General features: G+C 39.8%; 1 protein-coding gene across 1 annotated transcript in view; it reads left to right on the top strand.

Annotated features, from left to right (window-relative positions):
* Window positions 1–1,334: 1,334 nt before the first annotated feature.
* SLC1A2 (solute carrier family 1 member 2) overlaps window positions 1,335–16,102 on the top strand; it is a 162,298-nt gene continuing 147,530 nt past the window's right edge. Inside the window, 1 exon segment of the mRNA XM_074273211.1 lies at window positions 1,335–1,463. Within this exon segment, the coding sequence (XP_074129312.1) occupies window positions 1,447–1,463 (17 nt within the window). The 5' untranslated portion in view covers window positions 1,335–1,446.

Raw genomic sequence — 16,102 nt, 5'->3', positions numbered from 1 at the left:
TTCCTTCCTTTCTTCTTTCCTCCCTCCCTCCCTTTCTTTTCCACTTCCTTCAGCCCTTTTTAAAAAAAAAAAAAAGCTTTAAGAGCTATGTCCTCAGAACGGAGTGGAAAGGAACGAGAGAGGGAGTTTGTTAGCCCCTGAGTGTTAAAGGCTCCCTGAGGTAGCTTCTCCCTCCGTGTGACATTCCCATTGCGCTCTTGGGCTCCCTGTCTCCGAGGACCTCCGGTTCTAGGGATCCGTGGGCAGGTGGGGATAGAAACTAAGCTAAGAAAACCTGCCGGGAGGAGACCCTCAAAAGGAAAACTGAGGTTCCCAAACAGGAGAATGGGAGGAATGCCTTTTTTAAAATGCAAACCATATTACAAAGAGCCGTAGCGGAGAAGTGGCCGCCAAGAGCGGGTCGGGGCTCCGGAACACGGGGGGGGGGGGGGGGGGGGGGGTGCGCAGGTGTTCCCCGGGACTTCTTCTCCGGACTCCCGGAGAGGACGGAGGGGGAGGGTGGCGAGAGCGGGAGCAGGGAACAATAGAGAGCCCATTTATTCACCTGGGAATTGGCCGGGGGTCACGGCTAAGGAGTCCCGGGCTGGATCTTTATTTCTTTCTTCATTGTGAGAAGTGGGGGTGGGGAACTGGGGGGTAGCAAAGAGGAGGGGGGCGTCGCTGGACTTGCGGGGGGGGGGGATTTAAAGGAGTAACGACGCCGGTGATGTCAGCCCTTGACTAAAATAGAGAGGGATAGACTGCAAATCCACGGCTCCGAGGGCTAAAACCTTCCAATCCAGCCTCAGCCAACACCATGTCAGTGTGAAGTCAGCCCCCCTCCCCCACTTCCCCGGCGCACACAACAGACACCCACACGCCCGCTTGCCACCCCACCCCCTTGCCAGCGGCAGCGGCAGCATCACCAGCAGCAGCGGCACCATCATCCCCGCGGCGGCGGCGGCGGCAGCATCACCCGCGGCGGCGGCGGCAGCATCTCCGGCGGCGGCGGAGCGGCGCGAGCGGCAGCGGCAGCCCTCCCTCCGCGGGAGAGAAAGCCCAGGTAGCCGAGCCCGAGCTCTCCCGGCGCTCGGGGCCGTCCCGGAGCTCCCACCCCAGGCAGAAGTCCAGCGTGGCCGGGCTGCCCCTGCGGCTGCTGCGGAAGCCTCCGGGAGGCGGGGCCGGTTCGGAGCGGCCGCGAGAGTCCGGAATCCAGGTTCGCCAGCGCGGCCGCGGCTCCCAGCCCCGGGGAACCTTATGCTGCTCTTTAGACACTAAGGGGCTTATCCAGAAGGGGGGAGGCCGGGGACGGAGAGAAAGAAAGGGGGAGGGAGGGAAGAAGAATCCTTTCCAAGAGCGCTCGCGCACACACACGCGCACACACACACGCACACACACACACACACACACGCACACACACACTGCCCTTTGGATTCTTCCGAAGAGGAAGGGGGAATTCCCAAGACCATGGCTTCTGCAGAAGGGTGAGGGGGAATTTTCTCTTTTCCTTGGGGGTCTGGGGGCAGAAGGGCAGAAGAGGGAGGCGGGGAAGGGGGGATTTAGCTGTCTGCCTTTCATCTCTCTCTCCCGTGGACCCCTCCGTTGCAATACTCCGAAAGTGGGTGCGGGTCTCCAAGGAGCTTGAATCGATCTGTGGGTCAGTCGGGGGGGAGGGGAGAAGCAAGATTTCCCAAGGGATTAATTTTCTCGAGGAGAGCTTTGCTAGTTCCTCCGATGCTGTCAAATGCTGGAGAAGTAGGTGCTGCTTCTCCTCAAGGGAAAACTAGTTGGGGGATGGGGCGATGGAGGAAGAAAGTCCCAGAAAGTTACTTGGGGAATAAAAGAAAAGTCTCGGGCGGTTGGAAAAGGCAGCTGGAGAGGCGCGTCTTGGAGCAGGGAGAAGGCAGCAGGTGCAAGATAAGAATGAACGAGCTGGCTCTGAGGATGAGGATGGAGAGCTGAGGATGAGGATGGAGAGCTGAGGATGAGGATGGAGAGCTGAGGATAAGGATGGAGAGCTGGGGAAGGGGATGAGGAGGAAGCAGGAGGGGAGCGATGTTCACTGGACTGCCCAGCGGCGTAACGTGGGAGGCTGCGGTCGGGGAACGGGGCTTTTGCCTCTCTCGGAAATTCGATGGAGGAGGGCTGGTGGGAAGGAAGAAGAGAAACCCTGGAGGGTTGAAGGAATTCCCTCCTCTCGTTAACCCTCTTCTGAGGCAGGGAGTATTAGGCTGCGCCTGGGGGAGTTGACTGGGTTTGGACCATAGATCGATCGACTCCAGGAGTCTCCAATAGGGAGCTAAGTTTTTTGCTCCTGAGAACCTTTGTAGAAGGAGGTGATGCTGCGGCTCCTCATCCCCACCTCTCCCCGGGAAGGGCATTTTGCTCCAGCCTTTCCTTTCAACTCTCTCTGAGTCCAGAAGTTCAGCATCTGGTGTCCCTGGCCAGAGCATGTCGGGAACAGCGTTTCTGGGCGGTTGGGGCGGAGGGGGAGCAGCAAAAGATGAAGTGTGAGCCTGTTTTGTGGCTGGGATCTCCCCCTTCCAAGACACCTTGTATTGTCATTAACTAAATAGAAACATATAAAATCAGCCTTCCACCACTGCTTGAAGAAATAGCAGGGTTTTTTTTTTTATTTAAAAATTTTAATAGTAGCTTTTTTATTTTCAAAATACGTGCAAAGATAGTTTTCAACATTCACCCTTGCAAAAGCTTGTGTTCCAAAACTTTCTCCCTCCCCTTAGACAGCAAGTAATCCAATATGTGAGACATGTGCAATTCTTCTAAACATAAGAAATAGCCGTTTTGACCCTCTTCACTAGGCATGGATGACGCTCATTAATCTGCAGAACCCTAGAGTTTTCCAAGATTCTGCTTTACAAATTTATAAGGCTCTCCTTGTTGAGCCACAGCATCCAGGAAACATGAAGGAGAAATCATTATGTAAAGTCTAGAGGGAAATACAAAATAAATGCCATGGGGATCTCCTTCTGGGTATACTACATTCCTCAGGTTTCTGTCATAATTTTTTTTAAATCCACAAACATTTATTATGAAGGTTTTCTGTGCCCAGCACTATACTAAACAATAGGAATACCCACAAAAGTAAAAACCCCAGGTTTTAGGCAGAACTCTGAGTATATCCCTATTGGGAATTCTAATGAGGAAACTGAAGTTATTAAGGCTGATCCTCAGTCATTCTGTAATCAAGGGCCTGAGAAACAGAGAAATTAAACAATTTTCCCAGGGCCACACAGCTAATAGGTGCCAAAGGTGAGGTGTCTCTAACTCTAGGTCAGCCCTCTTAGTAACAATGCCAAGCTGCCTGCTTCTTGTGTACCAGTACTTCTCAGAAAAGGTCCTGGGCCTGAGATCTGCAGAGATTTCTCAGCTTTTTTTTTTTTTTTTTTTTTTTTTTTTTGCAATAGGTTCAGTCCTTTCAATCTTTTGGGAAATAATTTATTAGTAAAGCTCTTCCTCCTTCCTCCAAGCAACCAGGAAGACATACACCTATCCAATGAAGGTAATATAGGAGAACCTCCCATTAGCTATAACCAGGAAGTTTTTGGCAACTTCCCAGCTTCTTATAATTTCATGAGATGTTATTGACAGATTAATGAACCTTCCCCCACCAGTGAAAAAAAAATAGCCCATTCCAGCTACTGGAATAAGCCCCCCAGTGATCTGTTTAGCCCTACCTACCTTTCCTAGGTCCATTAACACACACACAAAAAAAGCCTTCCTGTTGACAAATACAAATACAGAAGAGCTTGGCTTCAAGATATTCCCAAACTTGAATTCTAGCTGTGTTAAAAAAAAAAAAAACTTGGAAAAAAATCTGTAAAACTTGATGAATGATTGAATTTCTGATATTGAGCATGCTGAAAGTAGGCCCCGGGAGGGGGGGGGGCAAAAGTTCCTAAAACCAGACTCATGTTAGTTGGCAGAGTTTTAAGGTTGCAGAATCCCTTACACCATGATCTTTACTAAGGACCCTAAGAAGTAGATGCTTTTATTTTGCCCATTTTGCAGATGAAAAAACCAACGTTCAGAAAGTTGAAAAAAATCTGCCCAGGGCACACTCTTGGGAAGCATCCGAAGCAGAATTCAAACCCAGGTTTTTCTGAAACCGAACAGATTGCTCTATCTCCTATAGTTGTTCAGTCATTTTTTTCAGAACTATCTGACTCTTTATTACTTGATTTATAGTTTTCTTGGCAGAGACATTGGAATGATTTGCCATTTCCTTCTCTTGCTCATAGCATGTCTGTAATCCCTTTTCCTCTTAAATTGCTTTATAGTTGCCTAAAATATAGGAGATAATGCTATCAAATTATTGAATGTAATTGTGTGTGTGTGTGTATGTGTGTGTGTGTGTGTTTAATGTGTTATACCAGGGAGAAGAACAGGGGATCCAGACCCCAGACTCAGGTTTTCATTGATATAGTGAATTCCTAGTGTGGAAATTTCCTCCACTAAAGCTAATCAGCTAGTCATCCATAACAGTCTTAGGGAAATGTGTTTGTATATATGTGTGTGAGAGAGACAGAGACAGAGACAGATAGAGGTTGAGAGAGATTGAGAGGTTAAGTGATTTGTCTAGGGCCTAATAACCAATCTGTGTCAGAGGTGAGATTTGAATCTACTTTCTGGTTCTGATTCTTTGATCCATTAGTCAATAAATCACTAAACATTTATTAAATATTCCTGCAATGTACTAGGCACTGTGATAAGCACTGGTAATTCAAAAAAAGGCACAAGGAGTCCCTGCTCTAGAAAAGCCCATAACCTAATGGGGGAGACATCATGCAAGTAAGCATGCAAACGAATTATATGCAGAATGAATTGGATATAATTAACAGTAAACCAGAATATAACTAAAATGCTGATCTGTCTCCTCTGAGAATGATTTGAAGAGATACAATGGAGTCAATAAATCAATGATAAGAAGATGATTATCTCCCTCAAAAGGGATCACACATGATTATTAAGGACTGGAAGGCTATGTGGTAGAGTGGAAAACATTGATGGTGAAGTCAGAAGATGTGACTTCACATTTTTGGCTTTGAGAATTGCTGTGGATGGATGAATAGATGGATGGATGGATGGATGGATGGATGGATAGATGAGTGGCTAGATGACTACAGACAAATTGCTGTATTTCTCTGTGTCTTTTATCAACACTAGCAACACAGTAATGGATTAGGTACCAGGAAGCCCTGAGTTTCAATGATGCTTCTGATTCTAGTGATGTGACCATACACACAGATCATTGTATATCTCTCCCAGGGTTATTCTGAGGTTCAAATGCAACAATATATAAGTGTTTTCTGTCTAAATAGCTGGCATTGAATTCAGAAAGTACTGTGTTTAAGTCTTACCACTGATGCAGATTAATGGTGTTATTTTGAGCAAGTCATTTAGCCTTATGCTACCTTAAATAACTATAAGTCTATGAGATGCTGAGTTGATACAGGGAGTTTCTTCAGCAGAATTTCCCTCTTCTAAAAACAATCATGTCTCACCTAAAATTTCAAAACAATATGTAAAAATGAATGAATGTTATTAACTATAAAAGGGATATCATAACCTCATCCTTCTTACATCATGGATCCTTTGTGAAAAGATATTAAATATTTCTAAATATTAAGGTATTATACAATATTCTAAATATTAAAGCATTATACAAGTGTCACATCCCAGTTTCATAGATTAGAGATGTCAGAGACCATCTAATTAAACTAATTTTGCAATTAGAAAAACTGAGGATCACAGATGTTAAATACTCCTTGAGAAATATCAATATCAGAGCTGGGATTTAATTTCCACTCTTCTGTTTCCAGATATTGGGATCATTCTAAGCCAAGTTAAGTCAACAATCAAATGTGTACTGTGTGCCGAGGATACAAAAAAGACCATACGCTCTCCCCCAAAACCCCAAGCCAGAAACACAATCTGTGTTCCCGAGGAGTTCCCAAGTTTGCTGGGAATCAAAATATCAGTGGAATTAGTATTGATATTATTCATAAACACTTCCATAATGAGTTACCCTTGGAATGAATGGAAGTCCTAGACCTATGATGATAAGATTCTTCCTTCCTTCCTTCCTTCCTTCCTTCCTTCCTTCCTTCCTTCCTTCCTTCCTTCCTTCCTTCCTTCCTTCCTTCCTTCCTTCCTTCCTTCCTTCCTTCCTTCCTTCCTTCCTTCCTTCCTTCCTTCCTTCCTTCCTTCCCTCATTCAACAAATATTATCTTATTCCCTACACTGTCTAAGATTTCAAATCAGGCTCTGTGGGAGAGAGGCAGATAGGATTGCCCTTCCCTTCAGGGAAATCATACTTATAGAAAACCCCTGTAGAATTGCTAGTATTGAAGGACAGGTTTTTTTCATCCATATCTTTGTTGCCTAGTGCCTATTCCAGTGCTCTGGATGTACTAAATATTTGCTGATTTCACAAAAGGGAAGTGAGTTGACAAGAAGATTGGGGATTATACTTCAGAAATATTAACTATCTGATCCTGAGCTTATCACAGTGCCTGACATATAGCAGGTACTTAAATGTTTATCATGGTGAATTGAAGTCACTTAATCTCCTAGAGACTTTTTGAAATCTGTAAAGTGGAATTAATAAAAATCTATGGTACGTATGTCACAGGGTTATTATGAAGATCGAATGAGAGAAAAATTTATAAAATGATTTATAAATTTCAAGTATCATGTAAATGCTAGCAGGTTTTATATAGGTTCATACTTTTAGAGCTAGAAGAGAAATTGAAGTCAATAAATTTAGTCCTTCTAAATCTATCAAGATGCAATGACTTGCCCAGGATCATATAGCTAGTATATGTGATAGGATTTGAACCCAGACCTTCCTGATTCCAACTCTAGTGTTCTGTCCATTATTTGTCTAATTGCTGTGCTTGATTTTCCCCTCCCCTCCTCTTGACAGCTCTAAGTCCTTGGAATGAATGAATTAAAGAAGTGTCTAAAGATATCACCCCCATTTGGGTTTTTTCTTTGGCAAAGACACTGAAGTATTTTTTCATTTTCTTCTTAAGCTCATTTTATAAATGAGGAAACTGAGGCATATAGGGTAGAGTGACTTGCCAGGATCACACAGCTAATTACAGTCTGAGGCTGCATTTGAATTCAGGAAGAATCTTCCTGCCACAACTCCAACTATTATTCTCATTCTACTTATTAATATCATTCTTCCTTTTGTCCTTTGAGCAAAAACTCGGAGAGGGAGATATATCTGGTCAAATACTCAATTTAAAATTAAATTGAGAACGGAACACAATCTGTCCTTTTTAATTATTCAGAAAGTACTTCAGCCTTTTTCAACATCTCAGGAACATCTTTCTAAGCACAAGGTATCTTTGGATAGAATTGTAAATGGATGACGCATCCCGTTGGAATGACTGGAAATTATTATTGTTGTTGTTGTTGTTGTTGTTGTTGTTTTTGGGGGTAGTAGAAGAAAACTGGGGTCCCAAATAAAAATGGCACATTTGGATCTGTGATTAGATGCAGCTAGTGGCGTCACATAGCATAGAGCTCTGGGTCCAGCCAGTAAAACCCAAGCTCAAACCCAAATGAAAGAAATTTTAGTTTTCCAATTTACTCTTTTAACATTTGGAGAAACTGAGGCACAGAGAGGTTAGGGACATTGTCTGGGTTCACACAGCTAAATGTAATCCCTAAGGCATAATTCATATTTCGTCTTTTTGACACGAAGTCCAGCATTTTAACTTCTACACTGCAGCTGATTCACTAGACTTTTCTCTTTGTGCTAAGAATTCAGAATAGACAAGAAATGGTATTTTGGTTATTTGAGCTTTGGGGTAGTTTGGATTCCAGATAAATAGGAGTTTGCCATAATCAGGATCACACAATGTCGACATGTTTAGGAAGGAATGTTCTCCTCCTGCCCCCACTCCTGAAATCATTCAAAACTCTGGCTACCCCCGTAGTTTCATCTTTCCTTCCCTGGGTCCCCTGATATATCTAGAATTACAGTGACAGCTTTTAGGTCTCTGGTTCAAATTAGAAAGGAATTAGAAGTAGTTGATGGAAGAAAGGTTAGCATCAGCTATTGACTTTGGCTCAGTAGCATCTGGAAGTCTCGTTGAAATAGACAACAGGAAAAAAATCATCTACTGGGGGAGAGGGGCTGCTCCAGTGATCCATGGCTCTTGGAGATCCCAGCCTGTCTGTCTGCTCTCAGCTTCTCAGGAATGGAGAGATAGACATAAGAGAGAGCTGTTGGTGCATAGGGTTTTGATATGGCTTCCATGGGAGCCCCAAACACAAAGTAGACACCAGACAAATGTGAGCAGTGTGCTCAACAGAGTTGAAGTTTCTCCTTATACCTTGGAATAATCTCATTGTGAGTCCCTTGAGGGCAGGAGATCAATTTTTGTCTCAGTTTGTATCATCAATAGTTAGCACATAGTAGGGACTTAGTGATTGTTGATCGATTGATTGGGGACAGAGCTTTAGATGCCTCAGTATTCCATTGAAGAAATATTTGCATATTGCTTATAACTTGTTTCTCCAGATTTTTCATTTAGAATCTTTTCTGTTGATTTAAAAACTGACGTTATTTAAAATAAGAACAGAAACACATTCAAGTCATTTCAGGTTTACTCTTTAAAAATTCTTTATGTTACCTATGAAATATAGTATCCTAAAAATCTTAGTAGAGTTTTTAGCCATTAAAGATTAAATAGTATGCTATTAGACTTTGAGGACATCCAGTATAAAACATCATCAACAACAAAGTGTTTGTGTGTCCACTCTGTGCAAAACATCATTTTAATAAAATGAGAAGAAATGGAGTTTAGATAAGGTTGTACTTAAAAAAATTATTAATGTCCTTTGCTTTTTGTAGCACCATCAATTTCTCATATACTTCTGGCCTACTATACCTCCAAACTTTTCTTATAACAAAGTAAAACAGTTCAACAAAATGATGCAACATTCCATACTGAGTATTCCAGTTCCCAATCGAGGAGAGATATGCTTCACGAGCTGTTTGGGGGCAGCTAGATGTGCAGTGAATAAAGTACTAGCCAGAAGGCAGGAAGTCTCATTTACCAGAGTTCAAATCTGTCCTCAGATATTTATTAGCCCTGTGATCCTGGGCAAGTCATTTCACTGTTTCCCTTAGTTTCCTAATTTGTAAAATGAGCTGCAGAAGGAAATGGCAAACTACTTTAATATCTCTGCCAAGGAAAACCCAAATGGGATCATGAAGTGTTGGACACAGATGAAAGGGCCAAACAGCAACAAGAGACCAAAATTGTTTGCTGTATGTCATTAGGATTCAGCTGCTTTCTTGAGTGTCCTTTTCATTTATCTTATTAGTAAATGAAAAGTTTAGATTGACAAAATTTGGACAAGAATAAGCTCTCTACTCTCAGAGACTTAACAGTCTAATATAAGAAATGATACACCAACTCAGACAGCTATAAATAATATTTTGTTATTATTTGGGAAAAATAAATTCTTCTAATTCACACCAACTTCCAGATTATACACAAACCATTTATCCTATCTGTGCCCACAGCATCTTTCCAGGATGGAAGTTCTCCTCATCAGTGAAATCATAGGTCTGATCAAAAAAAAAAAAGAAGCAAATAAAGAAGGAAAAGTAAGACTACAGAATACAAATTAGTTTTGGGAAATTATATAAATATAATTGAAATAAACAAATATATAATGTGTTTATGAAAAATATTTTTAAAGATTATATATAATGGAAGAGCAATTTTTAAAAATGCATATTACTTTCTCTATATAATATATATATGTAAATTTGTATTATATATACATATAAACATACTCACAAGATATCCCAGAAGTCTTAGGGCAGTTTTAACCTATTAAAGTCTACAATTTCACTAACCATATCTATATTTTTTATTGGTGACCATTGATATGACTTAGCTATAGCTACTATTACCTTCAAAAGAAGGCATGATAACTGCTAGATCAAAAAAGTCATCCTATAAATTTAAGCTTTATTTGCAAGATAAACACGTAAGCCTAGGATTTCTGTCCCTTTTGTCATAAACCTTACTCCTTTTCAATACCTAAGCCTTTTATGGTTTAGCTCAGTGCAAATCAATATTCTTTCTTTGGTTTCATCTTTGGGTATGTCACACAACTCTGACTAAAAGGGAAATGATTGAAAAGTGACAAATTCAATCAGTCAGTCTGTTGTTTTGTATATATTTACTGACCTATTTTGATTTAATGGATTGAATCAACTATTTATTTTGCTTTCCTGCAGGCCAAAATGATGTTTTGTTTTGTTTTGAAACCTAATCCTAGAAATAAATCATTTGAAATTCCCTGTAATAAGAACTAGCAGCTAGTCCACTCTCAGAGATAAAATCTCGTTTTGTCTTTCTTTCAGTGACTACCCAGGTGCTTATGTGTATTCCTTCCTCTTCCAACAATCATGTCTATATTAATTTGTTTCCTTCAGGAGAATGGAAGCTCCTTACAGACATAGCTGCGTTTTTGTTTTGTCTTTGTAATTTGTCTTCAAATTTTAGCCCAGTACCCTGGACATAATCAATATACTTGTTACGAGGTTTAAATTTATAAGCTTGCGTATACGAGCGTTCTCCTTAATGTCTGAAACTCTTTAATGACAGGACAGGGAATGATGTTTCAATGATAGGTTTTCCAAGGCCCTCTGTCTGATGCGTTTGTTATTTATCGGGCTGCTGTGTTTGATTTTCCTCTCTCCTCCTGTTGACAGCTCTAAGTCCTTGGAATGAATGAATTAAAGAAGTGTCTAAAAATATCACGTGGCTTTTATCTCAGCTCACTCTCTCATTGATCAGGGGCAGACAGGATGCTTGTCAATATCCAAGGACCAGCATTTCATTAACAACCTGCCCAGTTGGCAATAACAGTACCTGTAGAACTAACCTCATGAGATTGTTGAGATGAGCAAATGGAACAGCACAATTAAAGAACCTTATAAATCTCAAAACCCCAGATGTCCCAGGTCATCTTCCTCAGTGGTGTTGTTGATGTTGAGCTAACTTATATATAACAATGGCTATTGTCGTCCTGTGGAATTTTTCCTCTTTCTGTTGTTGAAAATAATAAAGATAATTGTTCTGATGAGGCAGTATAACAGTAAGAAGTCCCTAAAAAGAAAAGAGTCCAAAATACAAACTTAAAATTCACAAGAGGGATAGCAAGGTGAGACAGTGGATAGAATTATGGACTTGGAGTCAGGAAGAACAGAGTACAAATCGAGTCTCAGACACTGTGACTCTGGACAAGTCACTTAACTTGTTTGCCTCAGTTTCCTCATCTGCAAAATTGAGCCAGAGCAGAGAAAGGCAAGCTACTCCAATATCTCTGTCAAGAAAACCCCAAATTGGGTCATACAAAGTCAGGCATGAATGAAATGAGTAACAACAGTAATGACGCCTAATTTGGATTTAAGTAATGATTTTACAATACCATGTGAAACCAAATAAACAGAAAAGTGCTTATTTTGACAACTAATAACCCCAATGGTTTCAGAGAAACACAACTCCTTTTCTCTGAGCTGGCTTTCTTCAGTTGTTCAGGAGCAGAGAATGAACATTTAATTGTAGGATCGTGGCACCACTATTGGAAACCTCCTTCACCAACTGATAGGTGAACCCTCTGTCTTATTTCATAAGCCTCTAAATCATCTCTATTTCCTTTAGTCACTAAGTAACTCCCAATACAGCTACATTTCCAGCCCTAAACCCTCCTTTTACTGCATTCACTTTTATGTTGCCTTCCACTATTAGATGTAAGCTCCTTAAGGGCAGGGACTATCTTATTTAATTGGTATTCTTGGATCAAAATCAATACTAAACAAATGTTCTCTTTGTCTATCTATATATCAGACCTAGCATAAAGAACACGGTTATTTTCTAATTTTAGATGCTGGGTCTTGTCAATGGCTTAGTTGAGTCATTTATTTTATTCCCCTCACTTTTTGCCATCTGTCCCCTCTCATTGATCTCTAAGGTTTCAACCTACCCTGATCATTTAATCCAAAGTTAGGGTTTCATAAACTTGGGAAGGGAAGTCTGTTTTATGCTAATTTATGAAAAGATCTTGCCTAGAATGGGATTTATAGCATATTCATTATTAGGTTTCAGAAGAGGAAGAGTTAGTTTAAATCTTGGATCTGATGCTTCCTAGTGTCCTTCGTGATACTGACTTCTCGCGCACTCAAAGTTTCTGATAATTCTCTAGGAACTCTCACACTTTTGATTATCATTCTCACACTAGGAGTTCTTCATTCTTCCCATTAAAATGTATGTAAATATGAGCTTTAAAAATCTTTACCCTGATCCCTCAACAGAATTTTATCCCTGATACAACCTTGAAAAATGAATAATTGAAAATTTATGATATATAATATATATTATATAATGTAATAATAAAATCTTATTGTATACCATGTCAAGTCCTGGAGATAAAAATACAAGAGTAATGACAATCCCTGCTCTTAATAAGCATATAGTCTAAAAGAATATATATTCCAACCATATAGTATGCATAATATATATAAAATGTAATAGGAATATATATTCTAAAAGAATTTAATATGTTGTTTCTAAAAGAAACAGCATACAGCAAGGAGTGTTATCTAGGAAGGTGCAACTTAATCCATGAACTGAGCCATGGGGGATTCTGACACAGTCCTTCCAGAGCTAAAGTGTCCAGAAATAATAATAATAATAATAGTAAAAGCTAACATTTATACAGTTTAAGATAAACAAAACAATTTATATGAATTACATCACTTGACATGAAGTGGATACAGTTGTCGTTCCTATTTTACAATTAAAGAAATAGAGGCTAAAAGAGATTAAATTATTTGCTAGGATCACATAGCTAATAAGTCACTATGAGGGACTTTGAACTCAGATCTGCCTAAATTCATGTCCATTGCTTAGGTCATTATTTCATTATTTAGTATCTTATTTCTTACCTTTATATCTTCACTATGTATTTATTTTAAATTTTATCTCTATGTGTATCTCATAAAAGAGAATTCTTTTCTAAGGCTACTTAATTAATTAACTAGCAATTTTCTAGAATTAACCCAAACCGGAGAAGTTAGAACTCGGGTTACCACATGAACCTCAAATTTTGGACCTGAACTTTGGAAAGGATTCCTTATTTGGTGGTGTGCCTAAAGGATCTAATGTTCTTAATTCACACATCTGAACAACCCACTGCCTTTTGAGCCCTAGCTTTTATTCTTGAATATCTAAATTTTGGACAGTTTTATACTTGAATAAGGTGTATTTTCCTAAAACAACTACTCTTCCTTTCCTTCCCAAAGGAAGGACAAGAGAGAGGCAAGATAGATAATATTTTGACAATTAATAGAAACCAATGATGACCTCAAATAATAATCCTAATAAGGAATTTTGAAATAGGACTAAAAATTTACAGAAAGGCATTTTGTCTCTTTCCCAACAGGTGGCAGTAAATGTCAGCCTTTTTCCTACCCTGATCAGTGCCCTGACTTTGTGGGGAGAACAAGGACCTTTGTAAATTCCCAAAACAACTCACTAGAGTCCCTGGGTGGTATACTTGCATCCTAGCCTTTGTTTCTAACATTAAACATTCTGAATATCAGTGGACCATCTCTTAGTGTTATGATTACCAGTTTAAAAACATACATGCATGACAATATTTAATAGAAAATGACAATGTAAACAATATTGATTTTGCAGTATCTGAGTACGTGTGACATTCTAAGTTTAAATCTTTTTTCTGATACTTTCTAGCTGTTGCCTGTTAGGCAAGTCACTTCTCGACCCCCAGTATCTCCGTCTGTAAAGTGAGAATAAGAATACCCACAATCCTTTCCTAACCCTTTCAAAGCTGAAATATGATTCAAATAAGATAAAGTACTTTGCAAACATTAAATAGTCTTTGAATTCCAGTAATTATTGTTATTAGCGTTATTCCTTTTAGTACTACTATGTTTTATTTTATATTCTATGAATTTTGTAATTCTTTCATATGTTCTTAATATCTCTCAAGCTGTACTTTGGACTTCTATCCCTTTAGAATATTCTATTTCAGTCAAAGAAACTAGTTTTGATTCAAACTTTTACATCATCATGAAATCCAGAGAATGAAAGGTCCATGGAAGCCATTTGTTCAATCTCTTCCTCAGATTCATTGAAGCTAAATGACTTGCCTCTAGTAACACAGCTAATAAGTCTCTGAGGCAAGATTTGAATTCAACTCTTGCTGATTCCATGCCCAACATTCTACTTTATCTACTCTGATACTAGCTGCTTATGAAACAGCAGAAATGTTCTGGGAGTTGAGAATTTTCCTGTAGAGTTAGAGCATGGTGTGTAGGGAAGGTAATGTTGCTTTCAAAGGATCCCAAACCTAGAGAGAAAACTAGAAAGGAGGGATGGCAGCAGGCCATAGAAGGCTGAAGATGACAAGCTAAGGAGCCTGTATTTCACTCAGGAGACAATGAGAGGTGATAATGAATTTTTGTTCAGAAGAATGATATCTCTAGATGTGTGTGCAAGAAATATTTCTCTGGCAGCGATACAGAAGATGGACAGGAGATGTGATGACATTTAAAGAAGATATAGCAATGTTCTGGGCATCTGGAAATATGGATGTGAATGAATGTGGAGACCTTGTCCTTATGGATCTTAGAGGTTAAGTGACTTGTCCAAGATCCTGAAAGCAAGATTTGAATCCAAGCCAGTTTATACTTTGCTACATCAAGCTGTCTTTCATAATATATAAGTGTTTTATATTTGGAGGGGAAGGTTATTCTGAGGGATGGGACTGGAAAGAAGGAGGAATCTGGAGAGAGATGAGTAGATTGAAGGCTTGGAAGTACTGATGTGAAAGACCACCCAAGACCTCCATTACTACTAGGGACAGAAAAAGGAAGTCCAACTGGGCTTTTCTGTCATGTGTTAGTTAGGGGCTGTTCCCAAAAAGAGGATCAAAGCAATAACTCATAGACATTTTAATATGGACAACTAAGTGGTACAATGGCTAAAGCATTGTTTTTGGAATTAGGAAGACTCATTGTCATGAATTCAAATCTGATGTCAGACATTTACTAGTTCTGTGACCCTGAGAAAATCATTTCAATCCTCTTTGCCTCAGTTTCCTCATCTATGAAATGAGCTGAAAAAGGAAATGGCAAACCAATTCAGTATCCCTACCAAGAAAACTCCAAAATAAGGTCACAAAAATAAGACACAGCTGAAACCAATCAACAACAACAACAAAAGTTTCCATAATGGAAAGTTAAGAAGTAGTCGATCAAACAGTATATGGGATTTGGAGTCAAGAGAAGGGTCAAAATCCTACTTATTAGCTGTGTGACCTTGGGCCAACCATTTATTTTCTTGGAAGTCTAGAGACTTATCTATTAGTTTATCTACTAAATCTTAGATCACATTGTAATCTCTGTTGGAGCAGGACTCAAGTAAATCCTCTTGGTAGTCAGAAGGGGCAAGAAAGGATCAAAGTTGAAACTGAATCATTGTTTGATCTTCTCTCTCACTAAAAGTTTGAAACTAGTAGGTGCTGAAGCAAATGCTGAGGTTCCGCTAGTCCTCACCTTGAGATTCCACCTAGGTGATCTTGTTAAGCACTGTTGATTTATTTGTTCTACTGTTTCTACAAGCCAAATATTTTATCAATGGAGGCCACATTTCTCAGGTTTAGGCACTTAGCAAATATTAACATATATTCCAAGATGAAAGAGCACCTTTTAGGCAGTGAAGAGAATGCCTAGTATACCTGTAATTCAATTCTCCTTCCTCCTCTCTCAAATGTGACAACTCTATTTTCCTATATGTCAGACATTCAGTGTCAGAAATCCATCTAGGCACCTGGTAGCTTAATACCACCAGTCCCCTTTTAGAAAAATGAAAGGCAAAAATAAGTTGACCAACAAATGTTTGAAAGCTTTCTTTCCTCCCCTTCTCAGAAGAGTTTAAAGATTGCCAAACTTAGCTTATCTTATGGAGTTGAGGAGTCAGTAGGAACTGGTGTCTTCCTCCTGGTTAATTGTGACTTCTGATAGGGAACTTAATTG

Source organism: Sminthopsis crassicaudata, chromosome 6 (genome assembly GCF_048593235.1).
Source record: "Sminthopsis crassicaudata isolate SCR6 chromosome 6, ASM4859323v1, whole genome shotgun sequence".
Lineage (NCBI taxonomy): Eukaryota > Metazoa > Chordata > Mammalia > Dasyuromorphia > Dasyuridae > Sminthopsis > Sminthopsis crassicaudata.
Note: the sequence above shows the minus strand (reverse complement) of the source record. Positions and strands in the feature narration are given on the sequence as shown.